Source organism: Sesamum indicum, linkage group LG13 (assembly GCF_026168435.1).
Source record: "Sesamum indicum cultivar Baizhima isolate 11 linkage group LG13, ASM2616843v1, whole genome shotgun sequence".
NCBI lineage: Eukaryota > Viridiplantae > Streptophyta > Magnoliopsida > Lamiales > Pedaliaceae > Sesamum > Sesamum indicum.
Genome location: NC_142669.1, coordinates 9,779,164 through 9,806,998, shown reverse-complemented (window position 1 = coordinate 9,806,998; position 27,835 = coordinate 9,779,164). Strand labels below are relative to the sequence as shown.

The 27,835-nt window shown below is 35.4% G+C and overlaps 2 protein-coding genes and 1 long non-coding RNA gene across 4 annotated transcripts; all 3 read right to left on the bottom strand.

The window, feature by feature from the left end:
- Positions 1-3,087: 3,087 nt before the first annotated feature.
- Positions 3,088-12,058, bottom strand: LOC105176988 (dynamin-related protein 5A; the record flags this gene model as incomplete). The annotated part of the gene is made up of 11 exons (XR_016063506.1): positions 3,088-3,730; positions 4,280-4,422; positions 4,960-5,220; positions 5,306-5,321; positions 6,029-6,699; positions 7,273-7,460; positions 7,537-7,758; positions 7,861-8,289; positions 8,484-8,693; positions 8,782-8,976; positions 11,444-12,058. It is a non-coding gene; the product is annotated as a dynamin-related protein 5A (long non-coding RNA).
- A 1,283-nt stretch (positions 12,059-13,341) lies between these two features.
- Positions 13,342-18,862, bottom strand: LOC105176990 (RNA-binding S4 domain-containing protein). Of its 2 annotated transcripts, XM_011099995.3 has the most exons (10): positions 18,567-18,859; positions 17,878-17,987; positions 17,569-17,700; positions 17,425-17,498; positions 17,183-17,288; positions 15,006-15,074; positions 14,545-14,609; positions 14,364-14,462; positions 13,889-13,988; positions 13,342-13,707 (listed from the first exon to the last, which is right to left on the bottom strand). In XM_011099995.3, exons 1-10 carry the CDS (start codon positions 18,730-18,732, stop codon positions 13,645-13,647), a joined length of 984 nt encoding a protein of 327 aa, XP_011098297.1. In that variant the 5' UTR covers positions 18,733-18,859; the 3' UTR covers positions 13,342-13,644. The 2 variants fall into 2 exon arrangements, with proteins under 2 accessions (XP_011098297.1, XP_011098298.1); XM_011099996.3 differs by lacking the exon at positions 14,364-14,462 and having other exon boundaries at positions 18,567-18,862.
- A 489-nt stretch (positions 18,863-19,351) lies between these two features.
- Positions 19,352-24,423, bottom strand: LOC105176991 (proton pump-interactor 1). Its single transcript, XM_088877343.1, has 7 exons — positions 24,266-24,423; positions 23,102-23,474; positions 21,923-22,111; positions 21,640-21,819; positions 21,327-21,521; positions 20,781-20,879; positions 19,352-20,686 (listed from the first exon to the last, which is right to left on the bottom strand). Exons 2-7 carry the CDS (start codon positions 23,438-23,440, stop codon positions 20,084-20,086), a joined length of 1,605 nt encoding a protein of 534 aa, XP_088733469.1. The 5' UTR covers positions 23,441-23,474; positions 24,266-24,423; the 3' UTR covers positions 19,352-20,083.
- Positions 24,424-27,835: the final 3,412 nt, after the last annotated feature.

Below are 27,835 nucleotides of genomic sequence, written 5' to 3'. Positions count from 1 at the left end.
TGGTACGTGAAAAAAATATATCAATTAAATAAAAAACAAAAAAAATTGAAAACAAAAAGACAAAACAAAAAGGGATTTTTAAATTGAGAAATCAGAAATAAAAACTAATTATAATAGTTAAAAAATAAAAATTGACGAGCCATAAAAAGTAATACACCGAAAGATTGTCCTCCCTTAATAATAAAATACAGATATATAGAAAGTCGGACAAACTCAAGTATATGTGTAAATATATGTATATATATAAGCATGTATATGTGTTAATTATATTACATATTACGAAAGTATATCTAGCATGAACTCTTATGCATCCAAATTTGATATGAAATTTAGTTTATAATTATCATCAATTTTACTTTGCAAGATTTTTTTTTTTTTTTATGTGCATAGTGTTTATCTTCAATTATGTTTCTCTGATATTTTTAGTCCTTTTAATTGAACAGTTTTCAAATGTCATTTTTGTTGTTTTATCTTATGAGTTATGAATTAATCCTCACAATGATTATGCGATATTACAAATCATTATTATTAGTTCAATGTTAGAATGAAATCATTTACGTGTCTGCAAATTGTAAGCACTCAAATTTTAAATCAACAATGTTATATTTTTGGCAATTTAAATAATTTTTGTATTTATTTAAACTTAAACTTAAAAATATTATGCCCGCTGAGACAGCATACATTGCGGCTTATTTGTAAACACTCAAACATCAAAATGTCATTAGTTACAAATTTTATTACCAACACAATGTTTTATAAATTCGAGGTTCTGTGGTCCATTATCACACGTTATTTGTATGTTTTCGATTTGATTAGCCTGAAGTAAATAAAAAATAGAATAAGTATGTAATATTTAAAGGGAATAAGTATAAATTAGAATAAAGTATGTGTATTAGAAATTGGTATCTTGATTGTACATACCTATCAATTGATGATGATACGAATTGACATGTTATACTATTATACCATTCTCAATACCCAAATTATGTATCAATTCCATTAGATATGGGTGGTTGAAGCACAATAGTATCCAATCGTCTCTCCCATTGATTGATGTATAGTATATGTTGTATGTATCAATCTGTTCCCTCGTGATTTTTTCGGGAAACATTGTGTAATTGCATGTCCTGATCGTCAACGACTTTTGAAATATTTTACCTCATTTTGAATTGACGGAGCACACGTTCGAGACGATGTATTTCCACAATAAAATAGAAAATTAAAAGACATGACAATGTCCACAACTGTGGGTTGCACCATGCTAGCAACTCTCTAATGCATCATAAGTTCGTGTCATATAGTTGTCAGCAAAACTAAAAAGACTATGCAATTAGTGTATAAATATTGCAAAAATATGACATAATCTCCTCATGACATCATACGTTTAAAAAAATTTGAAAGTCGTTAGTAGCACTAACGACTTTATTTGCAATTTTTTTTTATAATATTAATTAAATAAATGCAGTTTTTAAATTACCAAAAATGTCACTATGTGTTTTCAACTATCTCTAGGCAAAATTTTCTTTTCATCTATATATACTATCTATCTATACTAACATGAAATTTTAACTCACAAAAGGCAGTTTACAATACAATAATACCATTTTTTTCGATAGTATTTCTAAATTTATTTTATTTATTTTTAAAATATAATGTTTTGATTTATAAGCTTTATTCTTATTTATAATATATTTTATAGCTTAAATGATTATTTATTATATGTACCCGGGACAACGCCTCCAGTGCGAATGAGCAATGTATCAACAGGTTCCGAGATTGTGTGCGAAACGCGAAGGCACGGCGAAAGTGGGTTCACATCTTTGTGGCCGCACAGGCCAAATATATATGAAAAAGATATTCCATTGCATTGAAGACTAGCAGGCCTGTGACAAGTGGTATCAAAGCCTCGTTCCCTTCACGGAACGAAGGGACTGTGTATCATAACAATAAGTATAAAATAAAAAAGGTGCTCTACACTCGCAGGTGATTAGTGTCACCACTAATTTTTTAAATATGATAATTATATCCCTAATTAGATAATATTAAATTATCTATTAAGTTTTATTTATTTTTGGAGTTTCAATAATTTTTTAAGAGAAACAAATATATATTATTTTTATTTATTATATTTATATCTACACTCACAAACGATGATTAGTGATAACATTGCATCAATTTTTAAATGTAATAATTATAGCCCTAATCGGTGTGGAGGTTGCGAAATCTAACATAAATGTTATGGCAAAAACTGAAAATGAAGCCAACCTGTCCCTTGAGAGGGAAAAGTGAATATAAAATTTGGCTCTCATTCGGTGAAAGAGCCAACTAAAGGGTACCTTAATAAACTCCCATATTCCAATATCAGCAAATTCAGTAAATTTTGACTAACAAAGGGACTTATTTATTGGACAAATGTGAACCTCAAGAGTGTTAGATGTAATTTCTCAAACCACATGGGATGTACATCAAACCTCAGGGAAGGTTCAGTGGATTGTTTGACTTGCAATAAGTCAGTAATAAATCAATTAAAGATAAATCGTTTAATTTTTTTATTAATACCAACACAAATTCTGTAAATTTTAACTAACGGAATGACTTATTTATTAGACAGGAGCAAACCTCAAAGATGCTAAATGTAATTTTTCAAACCACAAGGGTTCTAGTATATTGTTTTTAAAAAAAAATCAGCAATTGTAAAGTAGTGTCACCTTATGAAAATTCATTGATCAAGAGGTTCACTCCTGGTGTAATGTGAGAAGTTTCTGTCAAAGTGCTCTTGCCATTTTTGAAGTCATTCAAGCAAGAGTGCATTAGTTTCTACCGCTTCTGGCTACATGTGTACAAGAAAAGCAAATAAGTAGAAATTATTAGATTGGGAGACCAAGATTTTAGAGCACAGCACAGGCACACATGAAATTTAGGAACAAACACATCTAAATCCTGTGAAAATAGTCAAAATAAATGAAGCTACATGAACCCAGAACAATCAAAAAACCTGTTCAAACAGCAAGAAAAAAATTAGTCACTTTGAACTGTTTTATACACTCTATCATGCAGGGCACTATTTGCAGAATCAGCATACAAAACTAGCAACAAGTTTTATGTGATTAAGTAAAAAGAATTAGAGAATCAATTATCTACAGTTACTTCCGATACCCAACTTGATTCCGTGGAAAAGTAAGGGAGAAATAACAGGAGGGAAATATGGATTCAGATAAGATGAATTTGCTAACATTTCCCACAAGTTGATTTTTTTTACAACTGCTAACTAACCACTATTTTTGGCAATCAGAAATCTCCGCAGCAGCCTCTGTAACTCCTCTACTCCCACCCCTCCCAGCATGGGCAAGTAAGAAATTGCCTACCTGACATAGGATGGGATATGAAAATTTATGTAGACTAATTCCCTACACAGTCAAAGTCACATTGATCTAAAGGTACCTTCTCCCTTGACACAACTGGGCATTCTATGGAATATGCGAACAATGAAACTCATGCACCACTCTTTCAATTTTCTTTTAATCTAAATGTTCACTTTTTCCTTGCATACCTTGAGAACAAAGCCACGAGTATCAATAATGGTGAGATTAGGACAATGCGCATATTCTGCTCTGATAATAATAGGCTTAGAAGAAACTGCAGTTCTGGTCTTCCTCAAAAGTGCTTCAGTCCGCCACTTTATGTAATCTGCAATTGCAGTAGGACTCCCATATTCTTCAGAATCCTCTTCCTGTTTAAAAGCTCATTTTTCAGTTTCTTTTATGCTAAAATACAGCGCAGGACACTTTTACATCAAGCAAAAGTTGGTTTTGGTCCAGAAGCAAATAGGACTTGTAGAATAGTTATTTAAATCCCAAAATCCAATCCATTAATGCAGTAATTGCCAGGCTGAGCATCTCTCATTGACTGATTTTATTAAATAAGTCAAACATGAAACCTTTTATAAGATAAAATCAAATTCTTAATCCAAATTTCATCTTTTCACCAGAATTAACTCTTCCGCACAAAATTCAGAGATGATCCCAAATTGTAGGAAGTGCAAAAGACCCCAACATAGCTTTTGATATTAAGGAATCAAAGCACCAAAGCTGGAATTGCCAACACTTTCAACAAATTCTGTAGAACTATAAACAGGTCATCAAAACCCATGTGCTCAGTCTTTGGATCACATCCATTCTAAGTACCTCGTATCAAACACGTAAAACTCTTCCAAATACAAATTTGGGGGGGGGGGGGGGGGGGCTTTGGAAAAAGAAAAAGAAAAACAAATGTAAAGTACCTGAAAGCCGCATTGGGTTTGCTTTCTGCTTCAGGATTCGAGATTCTACGTTGCATTTGTGTTATATCATTGGTGTGTGGTGGAGGTTGCAGAATCTAACATAAACGTTCCGGGGAAAACTGAAAATGAAGCCATCGTGCCCCCTGAGGGGGAAAAGTGAATATAAAATTTGGCTCTCATGCGGCGGAAGAGCCAGCAATGGTAAAGTAGTGTCACCTTTACTTATGAGGAAATATTTGTAATTTTGTCAAATTTCAGCGAAAATAAACGTAATTAAAAAGAAAATTGGAGAAATGAATATTATTTTGATACATTTGTAGATGGAATAAAGAGAAAATGATCACAATCCATGTGATATGCTGAGGATATTTAATATGGTGATTACAATTAATATGACATATTTTTGCCTAACAAACAGACAATATTTAACAGAAAAAGAGATGGAATTCTGGGAAAGAACTTTCTTCTGCATTCAGTCACATATTCAGAACCATAGGGTCATTGATTCGGGAACATATTATTCACAACAGGGAAAAAGAGAATAGAGTTTCAATGAATAAAGCACTACATGACATGCATGATGCACATATTACAACTATCATCCTCCCCCAATTAAACTACTAATATTGCAAGTCAGGCAAAGTAATGCAAGTCTTACAAAGAAATGAGCCAACTCATACCTTGTAAGAAGGGAGATCTCTTGATGGTTTCACTGGATGCGAAAACAAAGAATTCCCATCTCTCTCACCGAATTCGATATGAAAATTCATTGATCATGAGGTTCATTCCTGGCGTAATACGTGAGAAGTTTCTGTCTAAGTGCTCTTGCGACATTTTTGAAGTCATTCAAGCAAGAGTGCAGTAGTTTCTGCCGTTTCTGAAGGGCCTGCTTTTCGTTCTGAAGTGATTGCTCCAGGGACAACAAACATGTCCATGAATTTCTAGTCTGCAAAAGGATTTTGGAAATATAAGCTTAAGATAAATGAAATGTAATGCAAAAATTGTACCAAAATGAGTTCAATGGACCAATGACTTTATTATGCTGAAATGAACAAGGAGAAGGTTGGTGATTAGTAACCAGAATTATGTTTCTTTTCTCGTTTTATTTTCTATTCAGAGCTCAAACGGACAACCTAAAAACTTATCTAAAATGAAAATCACTGAGTAATTTTGATTGTTAGATAGAATTCTGGGATTTCAAAATTCATATTTCTTTCTTTTGGTGAGCGTTCGAAACCTGTGAATAAATCTCCAGGAATAGAAAGAAAATAAAACCAAACTTTTTACACAAAAAATCAAAACAAAGATACCAAGGTAAATTCAAGTAAATTGGGCCGTTGACTTGAAAGAGTGAACAGCAAATGCATATGCTACATGTATACAAGAAAAGCAAATAAGTAAAAATTATTAGATTGGGAGACAAAGATTTAGAGCACAGCACAGGCACACAGGAAATTTAGGAACAAACACACCTAAATCCCGCGAAAAAAGTCAAAATAAATGAAGCTACATGAACCCAGAATAATAAAAAAAAAACCTGTTCAAAGAGCAAGAAAAAAAATTAGTCACTTTGACACTTTGAACTGTTTTATGCACTCTGTCAAAAACACAAACTAGCCATGCAGCGCACTATTTGCAGTATCAGCATACAAAACTAGCGACAAGTTTTATGTGATTAATAGTTAATTGGAAAAAAAATCACATAGATATAATACATGGTTTCACAAGGATGCAAGGGCAGCCACATACCATGGTGTCAAAAAGTCAGAATTTAAACTTGATGCCACCCCCCTCTCAATCAGAACTTCACGAATTCGAGCAAAATGACGTGCAGTAGATGAACATATCTCTGTGTAAGAGAGCTGATCCTGGTCGGGAAGCAGAATCCCCACTCACCAATGAAAGACCACCACTGTTTTGGCTCCTAAAAGGATCCAAAGTCCTGTTGTTGCCTGTAATTCTAGGCTGGCGTTTTCTTGGATAGTTCCTTTTTAACTGCATAGTAGTTCTCATCACGTGGTTGATCTGGTGATGGTGTCTCAGGCACAGTCATCTGACATTCTCGAAGAACTTCTCTAGCTTTAGCCACTTTTCCTGGTGTAGTTTCATTTTTCTCTGGCGGCATGTTTCCTTGGTTGCTACTACCTTGTGCACTGCAGGCCCTTCATCGGATAGCTCAAGAAAAAATGATCCAGCTGGGACTCGATTTATTTGATAATTTCTGCTTATACTTGAACTGAAACTCCCCAATACATCATTCTCGTAGCAGACCTGAGAATACGGGATTGTAACTGAATCAAGATGGTGACGAACTGCTTGTTTGCATTGCTTGGCAAGATCTTTTACAAAGAAGTTGTACGAGTGCCTTTAAAGCAGCATGAAAACCAACAACCCGTCTATATCTCCATATAGCTGACCATCTTATAGAATTTAACAAAATAAAAGAATTAGTGAATCATTAATCTACAGTTACTTCCCATACCCATCTTGATTCCATGGAGAAGTAAGGGAGAAATCACAGGAGGGAATATGGATTCAGATTTGATGAATTTGCTAACATTTCCCATAAGTTGATGTTTTTTTCACAACTGCTAAACCACTACTCTTTTGGGCAATCAGAAATTAACGTCCTTAACTTTATCCATTGCAATCGCATCTCAAGGACCGGAAGAAGCTAAGACGCACTAATTCTAGTTTCCAGCTTCAGCACACAATACTTAAACCAAGTTTCAAGGCTCCAGCCAAAAAACATCTTCTGGTGCATGCATAACTTTCAGAAGCTCGGGTCTTGGAAAATTAGCCACAGACACTATTATTATAATGTGGCTACCATGATCCTTGATCCCACAACCTAGAACCTAGCATTGAAATCCAGATTAAGAACTGTTACAATTAACCACACGTCACTTTCTAGTAAATTCAAAGGACCATTTGATGACATGTTACACTTTGAAAAAATTAATTAAGAGAAAATTTAAGGATTCAGAACTTACATCCAAAATGATGATGATGATTTCTCTGGATAGCAATATCAAAAAGATTGCACAATACAAAAGCAAGCCGATCTCATGCTGTGGTAAAGAAGAGGTGCAAGCCGCGACTTGGCTGCAGCACGTGCAATCTCCGCAGCAGCCTCTGTAACTCCTCCACTCCCAGCATGGGCAAGTAAGATATTGGCTACCTGACATAGGATGGCATATAAAAATTTATGTAGACTAATTCCCTAAACAGTCAAAGTCACATTGATCTAAAAGTACCTTCTCCCTTGACACAGCTGAGCATTCCATGGAATATGTGGCACAACGAAACTCATGCACCACTCTTTCAAATGCAGCGCCCCCATAAAGACAAAGAGCAGCGTTTGGAGGCTTTATCTCTCTGGTAACACCAGGCCAACCACCTATACCACTGTTCGATTTTTCCTCTTCTGTTGTCTTCCCCCATTGCTCTGGATCTGCTGCTCCCTCAAGAAGTGCTTCCTTTATAGCAATTACAAGAACCACAAGTTCAAATCATAATCAAAATTAACTTCATGGCTCAAATAGAAAAATATTTTATCCAAATCTAGATAGAGTATACACCAGATGGCTGCAGATGGAAGCAGCATGCAACATGGCAGATCTGCGAAGATGAGCCACATCAGAAGTTGCCTGTATTCTGCTGTCCAATCTGTTCAATTCAGCTGTGACTTCGGTGCAACGCTGTTCCAGTAACGCCAATGTGGCAGGGGCAGCTTCTTTGTATTTCTTCTGGAGTTCGGATTCTAAATAATCTCTGAGACATCCAAACCCTATGTAGGATTTGTACTTCTCTTCATCAAATCCCCCTTTAACACCATCTCGTAGATAACTTAGTACTTCTGTATCTACCTGAGAAATTTTCCTACGGAACTCTTCATTAGAAACTGAGCTTCTCTCTTTAAGCAGGTCAACAAAAAGTGGCCGAGTGTTCTCTCCAAGATACCCATTTGCACTCAAATATTGATCAACTTCCCAACGGTCGCTGAACTCCTGCAAATATTGACTATTCAACTCATCTTCCAACTTTTTTTCTCAAAATCATTTTTCCCATAACATTAGCAGCACCCACAACAAAAGGAAGAATAACTCTTCCATGAGTGGTGCATATCATAATTGGTTATGATATCTTATGTATTACTTATCACTAATTATATTTTGTCCACAAGCTTTTAGTTGAACAGTACCTTGAGACGGTTATCAAATTTGGAGACAACAATGAGTGTTCGTCTAAAGGCTGGATCTATTTCACGAACAGCATCTAACCACAAAGACGAGCGCACCATTCTACACTACTCTGTTGAAGAAAAACAAGAATGCGATGTGGCGGACTAGCTAAGGACTTCACAATTGACAAAATTTCATCCAGTGTACTCTCAGGTTTCGCCCTTCTTTGCCTGTTGTATTTCAAAATATCAAATAAATTCTCATTGGAAACTCTCAAATGAAAAAGTAAATACAAAAAACTTCAGTTTCCTTGCATACCGTGAGAACAAAGCCTGGAGTATCAATAATGGTGAGATTAGGACAATGTGCATATTCTGCTCTCATAATAATAATAGGCTTAGAAGAAACTGCAGTTCTGGTCTTCCTCAAAAGTGCTTCTGTCCGCAACTTTATGTAATCTGCAATTGCAGTTGATGATACAATAGGACTCCCATATTCTTCAGAATCCTCTTCCTGTTTAAAAGCTCATTTTTCAGTTTCTTTAAAAAGACCCCAACATAGCTTTTGATATCAAGGAATCTAAGCACTAGAGCTGGAATATTCAAGACTCAACAAATTCTGTAAAACTATAATCAGCTGAAAACCCATGTGCTCAGTTCTATGGATCACATCCATTCTAAATTTCAATAGGTACTGATATAGTACCTCATATCAAACACGCAAAACTCTTCCAAAATACAAATTGGGGTGGGGGACAGGCTTTGGGAAAAAGAAAAAAGAAAGACAAATGTAGAGTACCTGAAAGCACCATCGGGGCTCCATAGCAGTGGGATCATGAACCATCAATAGGACTCCCATATTCTTCAGAATCCTCTTCCTGTTTAAAAGCTCATTTTTCAGTTTCTTTAAAAAGACCCCAACATAGCTTTTGATATCAAGGAATCTAAGCACTAGAGCTGGAATATTCAACACTCAACAAATTCTGTAAAACTATAATCAGCTGAAAACCCATGTGCTCGGTTCTATGGATCACATCCATTCTAAATTTCAATATGTACTGATATAGTACCTCATATCAAACACGCAAAACTCTTCCAAAATACAAATTGGGGTGGAGGAGAGGCTTTGGAAAAAAGAAAAAAGAAAGACAAATGTACAGTACCTGAAAGCGGCATCGGGGCTCCATAGCAGTGAGATCATGAACCATCAATAGGACTCCCATATTCTTCAGAATCCTCTTCCTGTTTAAAAGCTCATTTTTCAGTTTCTTTAAAAAGACCCCAACATAGCTTTTGATATCAAGGAATCTAAGCACTAGAGCTGGAATATTCAACACTCAACAAATTCTGTAAAACTATAATCAGCTGAAAACCCATGTGCTCGGTTCTATGGATCACATCCATTCTAAATTTCAATATGTACTGATATAGTACCTCATATCAAACACGCAAAACTCTTCCAAAATACAAATTGGGGTGGGGGAGAGGCTTTGGAAAAAAGAAAAAAGAAAGACAAATGTACAGTACCTGAAAGCGGCATCGGGGCTCCATAGCAGTGAGATCATGAACCATCAATAGGACTCCCATATTCTTCAGAATCCTCTTCCTGTTTAAAAGCTCATTTTTCAGTTTCTTTAAAAAGACCCCAACATAGCTTTTGATATCAAGGAATCTAAGCACTAGAGCTGGAATATTCAACACTCAACAAATTCTGTAAAACTATAATCAGCTGAAAACCCATGTGCTCGGTTCTATGGATTACATCCATTCTAAATTTCAATATGTACTGATATAGTACCTCATATCAAACACGCAAAACTCTTCCAAAATACAAATTGGGGTGGAGGAGAGGCTTTGGAAAAAAGAAAAAAGAAAGACAAATGTACAGTACCTGAAAGCGGCATCGGGGCTCCATAGCAGTGAGATCATGAACCATCAATAGGACTCCCATATTCTTCAGAATCCTCTTCCTGTTTAAAAGCTCATTTTTCAGTTTCTTTAAAAAGACCCCAACATAGCTTTTGATATCAAGGAATCTAAGCACTAGAGCTGGAATATTCAACACTCAACAAATTCTGTAAAACTATAATCAGCTGAAAACCCATGTGCTCGGTTCTATGGATCACATCCATTCTAAATTTCAATATGTACTGATATAGTACCTCATATCAAACACGCAAAACTCTTCCAAAATACAAATTGGGGTGGGGGAGAGGCTTTGGAAAAAAGAAAAAAGAAAGACAAATGTACAGTACCTGAAAGCGGCATCGGGGCTCCATAGCAGTGAGATCATGAACCATCAATAGGACTCCCATATTCTTCAGAATCCTCTTCCTGTTTAAAAGCTCATTTTTCAGTTTCTTTAAAAAGACCCCAACATAGCTTTTGATATCAAGGAATCTAAGCACTAGAGCTGGAATATTCAACACTCAACAAATTCTGTAAAACTATAATCAGCTGAAAACCCATGTGCTCGGTTCTATGGATTACATCCATTCTAAATTTCAATATGTACTGATATAGTACCTCATATCAAACACGCAAAACTCTTCCAAAATACAAATTGGGGTGGGGGAGAGGCTTTGGAAAAAAGAAAAAAGAAAGACAAATGTACAGTACCTGAAAGCGGCATCGGGGCTCCATAGCAGTGAGATCATGAACCATCAATAGGACTCCCATATTCTTCAGAATCCTCTTCCTGTTTAAAAGCTGATTTTTCAGTTTCTTTAAAGACCCCAACATAGCTTTTGATATCAAGGAATCTAAGCACTAGAACTGGAATATTCAACACTCAACAAATTCTGTAAAACTATAATCAGCTGAAAACCCATGTGCTCAGTTCTATGGATCACATCCATCCTAAATTTCAATAGGTACTGATATAGTACCTCATATCAAACACGCAAAACTCTTCCAAAATACAAATTGGGGTGGGGGAGAGGCTTTGGAAAAAAGAAAAAAGAAAGAGAAATGTAGAGTACCTGAAAGCGGCATCGGGGCTCCATAGCAGTGGGATCATGAACCATCTGGAGAATGAGCGGGCGTCGTGTGCCCATTTCAACTTCCCGTACATTGAACCTGAACCCTAGCAGGGCTTCAAGGAGCGAACTCTTGCCATCAGATTGACCTCCGATAGCGACAATCTCCGGTATTGGGAGTTTCTCTCCAAATGCAACGGCGGCAACCTGCAGCCGGTTGTAGGCCTCGAATCTCGTTTTGAATTCGGAAGCTGACTTGTTTAAAGCGTCCACAGAGTCATGGCGCTGGCGCTTCCCGGAAGCAGACTTTGCGCCGGTCTGGGTTTTACTGGGTGTAGTGATGAAATCGATGGCGGTTCCGGACCGTTGCTGTCGGTGGCCATTGAAGAGAGAGAGAGAGAGACGCAGGCGATGCAGTGGGAGGGAAGTGAATAGCGGTTGTCCAAATTTATGAATTTGAAGACTGTAGAGAGCCGTTGGAGAGATAGCCGTTGGAGAGATCCGTTGGAGAGATAGCCGTTGGAGAGATCCGTTGGAGAGATAGCCGTTGGAGAGATCCGTTGGAGAGATAGCCGTTGCAAACGCAGGCGGTGCGGTGGGAGGGAAGCGAACAGGGGTCGTTCACATTTTTGAAATTTCACGCTCTTCCTTTCGGGAAGGGCGGATTAGGGCAGCCAAGGCCTTAGACCGGAGTGTGGATGCAGGTGAATCCCTCAGCTTCTGTGAGCCGTTCAGATACTTGAGTTGGATGGGCCATTTGATGGGCCAAGTGTCTCAACGACCCAAAGTTGTAGATCAGCCCATCAGGATGTAATCTTCTGTGTCCAAATACATCCTCAAATTGTGCTATATTTATTATTAGTAGATCTGGTACGCGAATAAAATATATCAATTAAATAAAAAATACAGAACAAATTTTGAAAAATAAAAAAGAGAAAACAAAAATGGATTTGAAAATTGAGAAAAGAGAAACAAAAATTAATAAAAATAATTAAAAATTAAACTATAAAAAGTAATACACAGAAAGGTTATCATCGCTTAGTAATAAAATACAGATATATATCAAAAATCGGACAAACTCAAATATCTGTGCAAATATATATATATAAGCATGTATATGTGTTAATTATATTGCATATTATAAAAGTATATCTAGCATGAACTGAATATTACATCGAGTTGGCAATTGTACTTGGATCCGTCCTTGGATTCAAAATATTAAAATCAAGGCGGATAGCAAGTCCTGGGTTCTTAATGACCCGCCGCGGTATAATAATTTAATATATATTATTTTAATAGAATAAACACTAATAAAATATTATCTTATGTTATTTATTTTTTATTAGCTATTTATTCAATAATCAATGAATCGAAAAATTATCTCAAAATACTTAACAAGATGGAAGATTAAGAGGTTATTGGCAGTGCATAGTTGCTATGAATTGTTTGAATTGATTTGTTATGTACAATTTTATTTGTAATTGTATATTAAATATTTATTTTATATTTGTATAACAAATAAAAAAGATAATTGGGTCTACCAAACTAGACCCACTCCAGTGGATTTTGTACTAGAACGTGGCGGGTCTTTCCCAAAACTGACAGAATAAGTCTCTGATCCATCCAAATCCACCCCCGTTGTCACCTTTAATGCTACATTAGGTGATATAATGATAAGACTACAAATATTTTTAAAAGTTGTATTTGTTTATTATATGTGACATTCTTGCCGCAATTCTTAATTTCGAATGTACGAGGTTATATTAAATATATGCACATTTATGAAAAGTAATAGAGAAAATGGATATAATTTTTTTTTTTCCATTATGTGTCTTTATTAGGGTGATAGTTTTGCATTATTGTCTCTTAAATTATTATATAATTAAACTCGGGGACTCAAATTTTTATACTGAAGTCTGATGCATTCAAATCTAATATGAAAGTTATGATCAATTTTGATTGAATTAGCATCACCTCTTGGAACTTTGTAGGAAAGGTATCTGAGATCAAAAACAAAAAGGAAATGAAAATGTGTAGAGACCAGATGATTTATACCAAAGAGCTTTCTAAGCTTCCATCTACGTTCAGAATACAGCAACAGGTTAGTGAATGCATCTGTATCCTGGTGTACACAGAGACGAAATTCATCTTTGGGGGGCTAGAGGAAAGATCGTCGTCTTCTTGAGGTCCAAGTAGAATTTCACTCACAAATAACGTAGGAGCTCGACTGCAAACTTCCCCTTCCGAGTTGAGTTTATTTCTCCAATCTGGAAAACAGGAGAGTCTTATAAGAGTAGCAATGGGCTACGCATGTAATACGTAACTTGATATATGATTCGTGGGAGTTTATATTTACTTTTTCAAGTTAATGAAATACGTTCAGAAAAAACTATATCCAGAAAAGCATTAGTGTAGAAGATCAATACTGCAGCATCAACAAGGACCCACCTTTAGTCTTCCTTTACCACTAATGGAGACGATGTCCCCTGTCTTGACGGTTGTATTGTTTTTCGTCACAGTGGCCCAGTTGACGCGCACATCTCCATCGCTGGATGCAGAAGAATACAATCCGTTTAGTTTCTCGTGCCATGTAAGCTAAAAATTGATTTCACAAAAACATAGAAAGAAAAACTTCTTGACAAAAAAGATACCATCATATCTTTATTTTCTAATCTAAGTTGACAAACAAGAGAGACAGATATGCTTGATGGATGATGGAATAATGGAATAATCTTTAACCAAATGTTAATATTTAGAGCAACATCAGGTTGTAAAAAGAATGACAATTTCAACAGAGCAGAGTCACTCCATGAAAGAAAAGAAGTGGTGAGATCCCAGGGTAATGAAGCCTCACCTCCCACCACTCCCATATTCTCACACACCCTGTTTAATCCTATCGACTGCAAAGAGAATAGAAGCCTACCTGATCAAATTAGCCATTTTGGATCGTGAAATTTTGAAACCAGCACTAGCTATGGCATCTAGTCTCAGTGATGCTTCAACCGTTTTCAAAGACTTAGTCCTATGGGATCAGTGGAAATGATGTCTCTATTAATAATGCCAGAATAAACGGTCAATAAAGTTAAAAAAATAACAGTATAAACCTTGGCGGCTGGTATTCAAGAGCAAGCAATGGCATCCTTTTACATGTGACAGATACATTTCTAACCTGCAAAAAAAAACCATTTTTACAAGGAAAAAAAGTTTTACGCTAAAGGTGCATCACTGATTGTCTAATTCCATGAAAGTCGTACGGGTTTGTACTAGAATTGAACTTCGTATTTCAAGTTATTTCAAATCAAAACATCAAGCAATTTTCATCAACATGGTCTTCACCATTTCATGAACATCATTTGCACAAAAGAATTCACAAACTAAGTTTCGCTTCTAATTCCAGAAATTTAACAAAGAATAATAATTTGTTTGGCAGGAAAAGGGTGAGGAAATTGCGTTTTTCATCTTAATATAAGTTTTTCTGTGGACAAAATAAACAAACCAAACTCCAATTTATGGTGCAGCATGTAAAAATGGTTTGCCATGCAAAGCATCACACAGAATGACATACCTTGTCCAGTGATGAAGCAAGAAAGTCTACAAGTTCCGGAACAACAAGAATATGAGCCCCCTTTTCTCCCTGCATAACCAAAATAACAGCTTCATACAAAAAAATTTAGAGTATGCTCCTTTGTGCATATTTCACCGCAGCATATGCAGACCAACAAATGTACAAAAATTCAACTATCAGTTTGAAGCAACAGCATATGAACAATGCTCAAATCCATGACATTCTAATCATAAATTTAAAGAACACCTACAGAAGGACTAATCTTACCCCACAGCTGATCTACTTACTATCCAGAGAATATATAATTGGTGATGCTGACCCGGTCCATCCATAGAAACTCTAGCTGCACATTTTGACTTGGGACTAAGTCAAGGAGGAGTCCAACTCCTCCTTGAAATGGAGAGTGCCGAGGGGGACTCTAGGACAGCCCCACTCAGCCATGTTGCTTGGAATGTACACATGTTATGCACAAGTTAGTTATCTTAGAGATGACTAGTATTTTTTAATGACTAGATCATTCATTCTCTATACACAACACTTTTGCAATTCACTCTCCTCTCTCTCTCTCTGGGCTAACACAGTGGAAGTGTAAAAACAAAAGATTTTAAACCTTAAAAAAGGGGGTGTTACCTTTGAAATTCCCGGATGTTTAGTGTTATTAAACGCGGAAATATACATAAATAAACAACATGCATTTACAAGTGGCTATGCACATATAACGAAAAAGGTACAATTCAAACCATGAGTTGTACCTTCTTTGTTTCGTGCATTCTGAACGGCTAATGCGTTGATCCGTTCTCCGCCGGTATCCGTCAACTTCGAGGATCTAATATAGAATCCTCCTAATTCATCTACACCACACCGTGGAAGTGAGTCTCAATCCACTGCTAGCTAGAAACGAGATTAGTGGAAGAAACACGAAATCCATATATACACTATTAGTGAATGTATCCAAATTTCTTTTAGTTCTTAACTTGAATAGAACTCAAGAAGAACACAAGACTATCAAAAGAGAGAGAAGGAATTTGGATTGCTTGTGAGAGAGAGGAGGTAGTTGAATGTTGAGAGAGTTAACACAGTGAATTGTAAAAGTGATGTATATAGAGAATCAATAACCTAGTAATTCAAAACTACTAGTTATCTCCAAAATAACTAACTTGTGCACATCCAAAGCAAAGTGGCCGAGTGGAGCTCTCCTAGAGTTCCCACTTAGCCGCCCTCCATGTCAAGGAGGAGTCCAACTCCTCCTTGACTTAGACCCTAATCAAAATATGCGGCTAGGATTTTTATGGGTGGACAGGCTTGATTATTTATTTAATCTAATTAAGTAACCTCAAGCACAATAACTAATTAATTAGTCCAACCAATTAATAACTCTAATCCCAAATTTAACTAATTAATTAAATTTTGGGTCATGTGAATTAATTCATTTTTTTTTAAACTCAATTCCAAATTAATTCAACCACTTCTACAGTGATTTGTATGTGAATCTTGAGGTTCAACTTTAGCTAGACTTTGGCTTGAGTCCAACACAATTAATTAATTATTTCTGATTAACCATTAATCAGAAACGCCCGTCACCAGGGGTGACCATCTACCAATGGTCTATGACATTAAAGACTACCTGAATGTTAGTGTGGACATTTAGGCTCCTAAGTTCCATAAGGTACGGTCCTTCCATCAACCATTTCTCGATCTTAGTCTAGGGCATTGAATTGGCGTCAACCTCCATCCTGGACTAGACAACTATGCTCAGAACTCCAGACGCGTTTACTCTATTGATCGACATAGAAAACTGCTCCCTATTCGACCCATCACTGTGGCTACAAATTCAAAAAGCTCAAACACATCTCAAAGTGCATAAGAGACTCAACTGTCAAATACTAACATGTGATGGATTCTTTCTCGAAATCCACTGTACTCACTACATATTCTTCTAATTGCACTGGATAAAACTTGTAATGATCACATCAAAGACACAGTTGGTTTTCAAAATAATGAATGACGATAAGATAAGAAGTTGTAGTGTCTTTCTTTTTGAATTTTCTGTTTATTAAATGAAGTGGATTAAAGGGTTTCTGGTACCATATTAATTAAAAGTGCTGGAAAATATTCTCCAAAATTATGATAATTAAAGTGAGGATCAACTTATATTGGAAACATACTGAAAATTAGACCTGCAATATAATGTCCCCCAGCTTATCCCTCACAATTCCAGTTCCAAGGATTGCCCCCAAGAAGTCACCATGGGAACAGGGTTCAAACCCAAAGTTCCCTGAGATACTGGCAAATGAAGCAACTCCATAGTAAGAAATAAGACTTACCTTCATATTTTCACAAAAGGATAAGTTGGGCTTACGCTCAATGCTTTGTATCACAGCATTAAACTCATAACCATCTAACATATTTATCAACTGACCTCATTGCTGCAACAATGTCCGGATCAGATGTCAATATCTCTGGATGTCCAACTGTGAGGCGGCAGCGCTCAGCCTGTAAATGAGTTCAACTGTAAGACAATTTACGATGTAAACAGAATCTCAAAACTTTATGGATCCCTAACCTCTGGATATCCTCCCAGCGCAACCATTTTGATGTCAGAGAACTTCGCTAATGCTAGCATTGCCTCTTTTAACACAGGTGGGGTGAGAAAATCAGTATGTAAAATTTCCCGCCTTAATGATGCCCGATTTGCCTAGAAAACACATGATAGAAGGTAAGTTAGCACCATTTACTGATCCATAACTTTAAATCTATTCAAAGAGTAACATTGATTGTTTTTCCTCCAGGCAGCAAGAAAGGAAAGAAGGAATAAAGAGTAGCATGATCATAAGGCCAGACTAGTGCCAAATAGCATCGACAAAACGTATACCATTTCAAGAATTCTCTTGACATCTTCAATTGTATCCTTGTCTCCCACTCCTTTGAGGAAAACATCAAATTCACCCTTCAAAGCATGTGCTGAGGTGCAAATACCCAAAGCTGTGTTGCAAGAGCATCAACTACTGTGAATCATAATTGCAATCAATTCAGCACAAAGCTGCTTAAAGAAACATGTCGACGACACTTCTACTGGACCTACCCAATATCAATGATTCTTTTCAAATAGAAGAATTAGCGTACTGACTCCTCAAACTTATCTTCAGCAAGATAAGCATTAGCAAACAACCACGGCCACAATAGAAAACATGACCGCATTTCATCAGTTCAACATGCATCCACATTTTCTTGACTATGATCTACCCTTCACAAAACTAGCATTTTCCATCAAACGGGCCTATTTTTCACAATGCCATAAATCCCATAAAGCTCAAACATAACTAATGGCTGTCCAATACTCAATCTTCTCAATAAGAAATAGTCGCAGAAATAATTTATCCCTTTCTCTGTCAAACAACACAAATGAGATTGCTCCACTATCTGAACACATAAACAAATACACATCACAATCCACAGTACTTTCCCCCCCAACCCTTGCAAAATTTTGTGCAAAACTCGAAACACAAACGTCAAACTATCCGAATTAACGGTCAACAAGCAAAAGAAAGAAATGCAACGGACCTGAGGAAGTGAAAAGAGGGGCGAGAGGGAAGGCTCTGAAGCTACTGAGCTTGTTATGGAAATGAACGGAACGAAGAGATTCGCGTGAAAGTAGTGTACTCCGTAGGAAAGCTTGTGAGGCCAAGCCACCGGCAGCCATGGCCGATGTGCGCACTGCCCACATCATCCTCAACTAGGCTGATTTTGCGGCCACCGGGTCCCCTCCAGCTCGTCTTCAATCAATTAGCCGGGTCGGGTCAAGAGTCGGGACTCAGGGCGATGTTTGTTTGGTTTTGTTTCATACTTTCATCCCTCAAATTTCAATTTTAAATATTTCTAACTGATTTTTTATTCAAGTCTCAGTATTTTTAATTGATTTTTTTTATTAAGCTTTTATTTTCTGATTGTGAAAGGTTTTGAAATTTTAATCGGGTTTGAGAAATGATATCGGGTCCCAACATAGTGTTGTGGACCTAAATCCCGTCCTATTTGGATACATTATAAAAAATGTGTGTACTTTGCGACATATAATATATAAACTTAATACTTTATAAATTAAAATAATGATATAAAATAATTTATAAGCATTTTTAATGTATGTATAAGTAACAATATTATTTTAAAATTATAATATTTTAATACCTAAGACATGCACATTTAAGTTTACTATAAAAAAAAAAAAGATATCCTCTCAATAATATTATTATCTCATATTTATAAAATTGTCATGGTATTATTTTTAAAAATATTAAATCGGTCTGAGGCAGGTCCTGGGTACAAGAATTTCTTGGCGGAAGAAAGAACCATAATCCACAAATGGGGCACATATTCATTCATTCTAGACATAGTACATAAAAAGATATACACTTACATCAATTAACTTGGCTACAACCCAAATCAACTTAGAAAGAAATATAATAAAAGAAGACATCAACAATACTCTAAGAGTTTAACTAGCAAATATACCAACTCAAACAAAGGAAAACTGTGTGGTCTGCTGCAGTTTAAGAAGTTTTCAAACCAATCTGTTCTACCAACATTGTGAGTTTCAAGTTCCCATCCCTTCTAATAGGATGCTATGTAACTCAAGGAAAGAAGAAAAGAAGTGAAGTGGTGCTACCTATATATCGATCTCGTCTCCATGATCATGAAAAGGAGTAGTTTCTTCTTTCGTTCGGCTCTAGTATGTACTGCCTCAACTAAGATAGTTATAGCCAACTACCAGAAGCACAAGAACAAGTAAAGCAGCAGGAACGGTAACCCATAACCAATCCTTGCTTGCCTTCTTGCGTTTCAGTATAGCTTTCGGGAGTGCATTTGGGGCTCTAGGACGTGCCCTGTGTCTCATTAAGTGTTCTTTGCGGTCATTGTTCTTTTGTGTGGCTGGAGTTTCTGTGTTTTCCTCCACCTTTTCGGGTTCGGAAACCTCTGGAACAGTTTCGGATGGTTCTTCAGAGTCCGGGGGAGCAACTGCAGCTCCAGCCTTCTTCCTTGCTCTCTTCTCGCGTTCCTGAATAAATGAAGAGCCAAAGAACTTTTTAAGTTTCAAACTCACAAGGAAGGTATTGCAAATTATAAAAGAAAGAGGAAATAATAAGTTCCTTAAGTTTCTTTTCAGCTTCCTTCTGGGCTTTGATTGCTGCTTTAGCAGCTGCTTTCTCTGCCAGCTTCTTCTTCCTTTCCTCTGCCTGATTACGCTTAGCTATCTCTTCCTCTCTCTTCAGCTCCTTCAACTTCTTCTCATCAACTTTATCGCTCTTGGAAAGAGAATCCTTTTGCAATTTATCCACAGGGGAGGCCTCCTGCTTGTATTCTTGCTCAATTAGGGGGATTTCTGTTTTCTTATTTCCTCCTTTGTTGTTTTTAGCACTCTTTCCTTTTGCAACTGTCTGCTCGGGAGGAGCACTGTCTTGCAAGGGGGAAATGGAGTTCTCCTTCGGGGCTTGTTTCACGCTTTTCTTGACGACGGTGTCAGTTTCAGATGGAAGTGGTGTCTCAGGTACCATCAGTGGCTTCTCACCTGGATTCCTTATGCGCCCATCCTTGCTCAACAGCCTCATGTCAAGTGATTGCAAAATTCTACTCTCATAATCATCCCTGAACGCCTTATTACTATTCCAGACAGACATGAACTTCTCAACCTAGCAAGGGAAAGAATAGAAGTTAATAGTCGGATAAATTTCGGCAGATCATCACAGTGACTTCAGCCTCAACAAAGCAAATCATCAACCAAACCTCTGAACGTGTAAGCTCCTTCACAGCTTCGGCATCCTTTTGTGCTGCAACTACTTTAGCTTTTGACAAGACTGTACGGTTTTGGTAGAAGGGGGAATTCTGCAAGTTAGAGTAGCAATTCCATAATGACATCAATATGTGAAAATCATGCCCTTAATTCATAAAAATGATGAGAAAAGATACTTTAAGGCTAGAGATTTCCGTGGTCCAAGAAAGGTCAGGTATTCGAGAAATAGAAACAAAAATGAACTAAGACATGCAACGCAAATTTTGTCTTAATCACAATAAAGAAATTGGCTGACAGGAATTTGAAGCAATTACTATCCCAAACTTCTGTTTTAAACTCTTCCTATCTAAAAATTCTCTTAATACCATCAATCTTACAAATGAAAAGCAGCAGTTAATGACATCCGAGAACAAATTGTGGTCCAGACAGAAATGATTAAAATATGAATCTAGAGCCGTAAGAAACTATGAAGAATTGAAAATAGAGCAGTACAACAAACCAATATTATCAAGATATAATTATAGATAGAAGGATCATACCGATTCATCCCGTTGCTTCCTCATTTCAACAACGCTAGCTAAAATCTGGTCCCTTTTTTGTGTGACTGTTTCCAATTCTTTTTCTAAAACTTTTATATCTTTCTCTACAGCCACTTTTCCTTCATCTAGCTGCTTAATCTTGGAAGAGACCACTTGTTTCTCCTTTCGAACTCCATCAAGATCAACTCCCATCAACTGAAATCACATAGTTACAAAAGTAGCCACCAGTTAATGCAAGGTAAAGTCGGCCAGCAGGCCAGTAATACTGAAGAAAGGGCACCAAAACAGAAGTTTTTCATGACTAGCTTCTTACTTTGACCTGGTCCTGGATGGCTTGTTTTTCACCCAATGAGTCTTGAATCCTCGCCCTCTCAGCAGCAATTGCAATCACCTTTTCCCTTGTCCCTTCAAGTTGTTTAATTTCCCTGAGAATCTGCTTCTCCTCACTGAGAGGAATGCTTTCATGCTGGATGCGGTAATGCAAACTCTTGATCTAATTAATTTCAGTGAGAAGAAAATGAATTAACTTCTAAAGTTACATGTATACTAATAACAAATTTTAGCACACCATATGACATATTTCTATAAAAACTTACAAGATCATTAAGTTCTTCCTCAGATGAACATAGACCAGAACCCCTCTCTCTAGGTCCAGCACCTCTTAACTTGCCCAGAGCCTGCTGGAGAGGTTCCATTTCTTTTATCTTTCCATCCATGACCTCCCTATATTGTTTGCTCTCAACACTTAAAGAATGAATTTGAGATCTTATCTCGGACCTTGCAGCCTGCAGAATGCTCAGTGTCATTAGTATTCTCTCAGTTTCCATGATCCGGATTGGATGCTGGAGTTGTTCTAAACAATGCATACATAGAAAAGATGTAATATAACAAAGATAAGATAGGAGAAAACTCAGGGAACAGGTCAACTTTGAGCAACACCGTCAGTTGAAGTTTAACCCTAGGTAAGAAGAAAACTAGTAAACTACAAAGATAATTTTTTTGTGATCCTTCAAAAACTGTTAATTTGATAACTTTTGTATGTGCTGTATGAGATATCTTAGTAGCAAAACTGAGAACCTACACGAATGCAATAACTTGGATTGGCATCCAAAGACTGCGACTCAAAATTCTTTTACAATAGCTAACCACTCGCTAGCTGGTTTGAAGTGCAAAAATGTTGATGTCAGCATTCCATCATTGAAAAATAACCAAATCTCTTTTACAGAAGGATAAAGGAAACTCTTTAATTTATCATACTCTCATGGTCCATCATGAAGTTGTTTCAGAATCTAATAGAGCAGGGTGAAGTGATATCAATCTCTAGTAATAAGTAAAACAATGCTTCTATGCACCCCTTCCTCAAGGAAGGAATTAAATAAGAGGAGCCTATAGCCAACAAAAAAATAATTGTAAGTCTACTTAAGGAAGATAACCCCCTTCAGCTCCTCATGCATTTCACATTACAATTTATGTACAACTCCAACATGTATTAAATCTCAAGTTTCTTGAGGTGTGGTTTCTAAGATAAATTTTTTCATTTTGTGCATGCTCCCGTTATAACTAATCTTAGATCAACCTAACATCAAAGAAAAAGGCCTGCAATGCATTCATGTTATTCAGCACCATACTTCAGTAGTTGCTAATATTACTGCAGCATGTTGCTATAACCCTAAGTAGATCTTCGAAATCATAACATTAGACCGCAGATCAATCACCAAGTACACATATTAGCCATGGAACCAACCATACCCCAAAAAGAAAGCAACATAGCTTACTCTTTTGCCCCTCAATTTTTCAACAATCTGCGACCGAGCCTGATTCTTTTTCTGTAGGTCTTTCTCGGCCGCATCCAGTTTAGCCTTAAGTTCTCGGTCTTCAAAAGCGCGATATCTGACAATGTAAAAAGAGTGGACCTGAGCAGGCTCAGGCCACTCATCAACAGCATCCTTGGGGATGCCGGAATCTGAGAGTTTATTAAGGTGCCCTTTAGCTGGCTCTTCTGCCGCATGAGAGCCAAATTTTATATTCACTTTCCCCCCCTCAGGGGGCACGTTGGCTTCATTTTCAGTTTCCGCCATAACGTTTATTTTAGATTCTGCAACCTCCACACCCATGATATAACACAAATGCAACGTAGAATCTCGAACCCTGAAGCAGAAAGCAACAAAGAGCACATTTGGTCAACAGTAAAATTATCCCCAGGAAAAAAATAGAATAAAATAGAGCATAGAACTCTGTCGGAGGATTTCCAATCTTTAAAATTAACTATAATGTTAGTGGAACTCGTCTTATCACTGGAAAAAATTAATGGGACAAAAGCATTAGCCATTCACGTTTCTAGTTTCCCACCTTTTACTGCACCATATGTCCCAACACAACCAGAATGCAGAACAAATAAAACTTCAACAATCCTGATTTAAAAAATACATCTTAAATAAGAAAAAGGAAAATCTCGAAAACTACAACTTCCACTTAAGCACTATCACTGCAATTAGCCAGAAGCAAAACACGCCAAAACGGCTGAGATTCATCCACACAACAAATCAAGCCATCACATTTCAAACCTCCAACAGCAAATCATCACACCAGAAGGCACGACAATTCCAACACTAAATAGAATAAAAAACACATACATGCACCGCCAACATCACATGCAGCACCTTCAACACGAAAGCCATACAAAACACAATACAACACTTGGCATCCCCAACGAAAAAGCACAAGCGGCAACATGAAACCAAAGTCCACACTCAATTGTCCTCGAACAAACAACAAAACCCCAAAACTCACCAAAAAAGGATCGAGATCAATATCCAGATCAGAAAATAATTGTATTCAGAGAGAATGCAGACTGACAAAACTGGAGAAGAGGGACAAACACAAGCACGGTAAAGAATAAAAAGGAAGGAATTGTAAAGCAAAAATGGCGGAAAACGTACCTGAATGGGAGGCGAAACCGTCGTCGTAGTTTGGGGACCTATCTCCAGTAGTGGCGATAGCACTAAGGTGGAGAATTCAACGGGGACTGTTACGAGATACATCTCCCTCCCTCCCACCCTTTTTTAGAGAGAGAAAGAGAAAGGAAAGGAAATGGTAGATATAGAGTATTTTACGTGAAGTAGGTATATAACATTTTCAACACTTATCTATTTACCCTAATTTTATTGAAAATCTCTAATTTAAATGGAATTTTGCAACCTATATCCATTTTTTCATACTCACTTCAAAGACTCATCATCACAAACATCATATTATGTCATCTTCATTTGTTTAGAAATAAAACTAATATTATATTACAACCTTAAACACTTTTATCCATGACCTATCTCACTCAGACATCAACCGAAACTTTTTCATGAAGTGGAATTAAGGTATAGCATAGATGTTACTTGTATAATTTTCATGAAGAATGTGGAAAATAAAAGGTAATGACAACTCCTAATGGGCTAGAATTAATTCTGTTCCAACCATCTTTTAATTTGGGCCCATTAACAATATTTTGTCCAATTTTGATGGCCCATATTGAATCCAAATTGGAGCTATGAAAATTATTTTTTAGTGAAAATTTCACTGAGCTCCCCTAGAATTTAATAAATTATAAATATTTATTTATTATTTAAAAAATTATTGATACTTTTAATATTTAATATAATTATGTAATTATCGAATGGTAAGATGAAAATGTCAACATTTAACGTTAGAAAAGTTTTCTTTAAGAAAATTAAAAATGTTTAAAATTTGATGTTGCAATGTCCCATTTGCTCCTTGGTATTTATGAGTTGTATATTTTAAAAGGAAAATATTAATCCGTAAAAATATTTTTAAAAATTATATATTATTATAATTCAGAGTTTAAAATAATACTTTGGAGAGTTCGATACAATATCTTAATGTAATCCCAACGACACCAAATGATGTAGTATTGATGTGAATGATGCAATCGGGCCCTATATTACAAGGAATTGTCCGCTTTGACCAAAATTTTAAAATTTATAATAAAAAAGACGCGTCATTAGAAAAATGAAATCTTAGTACTTATAAGTTGTGCAAGCTTATTTATTTATTTTAACACATGCCAAAATCAAATAAATTCATGATGTACTAGTTAACAATTAGGGTAAATTATAAGAGTTTTTTTTTAAATTTGTCGCATTTATAAATATATTCTCTTGGTCACTAATTCTTACTAGCAACGAGTTTTAAAATATAATCATCAATATTAAAATGGCCATTCGATTTATTTTTTTCCCCGCTAATTTTCTCTTTTCTTGTAGTGCGATGAGCCCGTCACATCTCCTCATCTTTCCACATTTTTTTTTCATCACCCACACTCTAAATTTGTCGTGTGGTTCACACCCGCCACCGTCACCCTTACACCTTAACTACCGTGTATCGAATTTATACTTATTTAATTTTATATTCAGTTCTTTATTATTATCGCTTTCATTTATTTTTCGTACAAGAATTTATGTCGCTTGAAAATGTATTCTTATGAAAACATTCATTCATAATTGATTATAAGAAAATAAAATTAAGACTGTTTTCACACACACCCAAAAATAAAATAAAAAAACGAGTGAAATAATTAATAAAATTGGTAGGAAAATGTAAGATGTATGACCAAACATAGCAATTAATGTATTTTGGCCTACCCTGAACGTGACCACAATTAATACTTATAGCTGGCCTACATCCTTAATTCAACATCACCCACCCCTCCTATCTACCTACCACGTCCTAACCATTTTCTCCTTTCTTCTCTCTCTTTTGGATACGATTGTAGGAAAAATTCTAACTAAAATTAAATTTGATTAAATTTAAATTATTTATATAATAAATTTAAATTATTTATATAATAAATTTAATATATTTATCGTGTGTTTGGTATACAGTTCGAGAAGAGTAACCAATCACATGACAAATATTAACACACTTGTTATATGATTGATTTGGTTCTGTCAGATTTGATTTCAGTATGAAATTTTTCATGAACGGATACGTTTTGTTGTGTCCTTGTTATAAGGGTAAATTACTATGAACTTTCTTGAAAATTTGGCAGTTACAAATATTTTCTTATTATTTGAAAAACTATCAATACTCCTGATATTTGATGAAATTTGTAATTTTTTGAGCGGAAGTTTGAAAATATCTACTTTGTCCTTCCTATTTTTCAAAATAAAAATACCGAAGATAAGAGAAATTTCCTTCTTGCTCTTCTGGTCCATTGAAAAAATAATAATAATAAGTAAAATTATATTATAACAAAAAGGACATTTTGATCTGTTCACCATAAAAAATAGATGAAAACCTAATGGAGATTAATGGAATAAGCTGATTATTGGACGTTTGCTAAAATTTATGGACTATTTGTAATGAGGAAATATTTATAATTATGTCAAATTTTAAGAGAGCTCGTTGTAATATACTCTTATTATAAGCTACCGTATCGAAACGCGTTCGATGTTCGTGTATAATTTTAAATTTTTATTATTTTTCAATTGAACTAAATGACTGATCAAAACAGGTAAAATGAATTAATTTTAAGCGTGAGCGAATCTAAACTTATTGATTAATTAAAAAAAATTATTATCTATAAAAAATATATATATATATATATAAATAAAGACATTTTAGTCACTTTACATTTTATCGACCGATGTAGTTGTATTTTGAGGTTTTGAATCTTAATAAATAGTATAAATTTACAACTATCCTAAATTTGCTTTCAAAATCTTAATTTTGAATAATAATTACAAAATGCCATCTATGTTGATCAGAATTAGCGCATAATAAGAACTAACGCTCTTAGTATGCTCGATGTGTGTATTTATATTTTCAGAACATGAAAATACAAATATTTTTATAATTTTTTTTCTAAAGAACTAAATCTTTTAGAAAAATAAATAATTCAATGTATTTATTGAATTTATGGTAAATAAAAATAATAGATTAAAAAAGGGGAGAGATTAATAGGAGAAAAGAGATAGGATAATGTTGAGTATTATGAGAGGTGAGTGGAGTTATATGAGAGAGAGAATAATATAAATATAGACTATCTCTAAATTATTATTTTTTTGTTAATATATACATATAATTATTAAATAGTATAGATATTGTGAAAATTCGTGATATTGGTATAACGTGTGCATTAATATAATCATAATTTTCCAATTAGATATTATAGAATATCAACCTTATTTTATTGAGTAAATTACAGTTACCTCATTTAAAATTTGATATAATTATGAATATTCCTTCGTTATTTTAAAAAATTATAAATTCTTTCCACAAATAAAAAATAATTATATAGTCTCTAAAGGGTGAGTTGAAAGTTACTTTTTTACTCTTACTGGTTTATTCGAAAAAATATATATATATATATAAAAAATCTGAAGTGTTACTTCATAATAATATTTTACGAAATTCAATATATATATATATATATAATTTATTCACAATTTAAAAGGATATTTGAGACATTTTTCACCAACAAAATTAGATGAAAACCT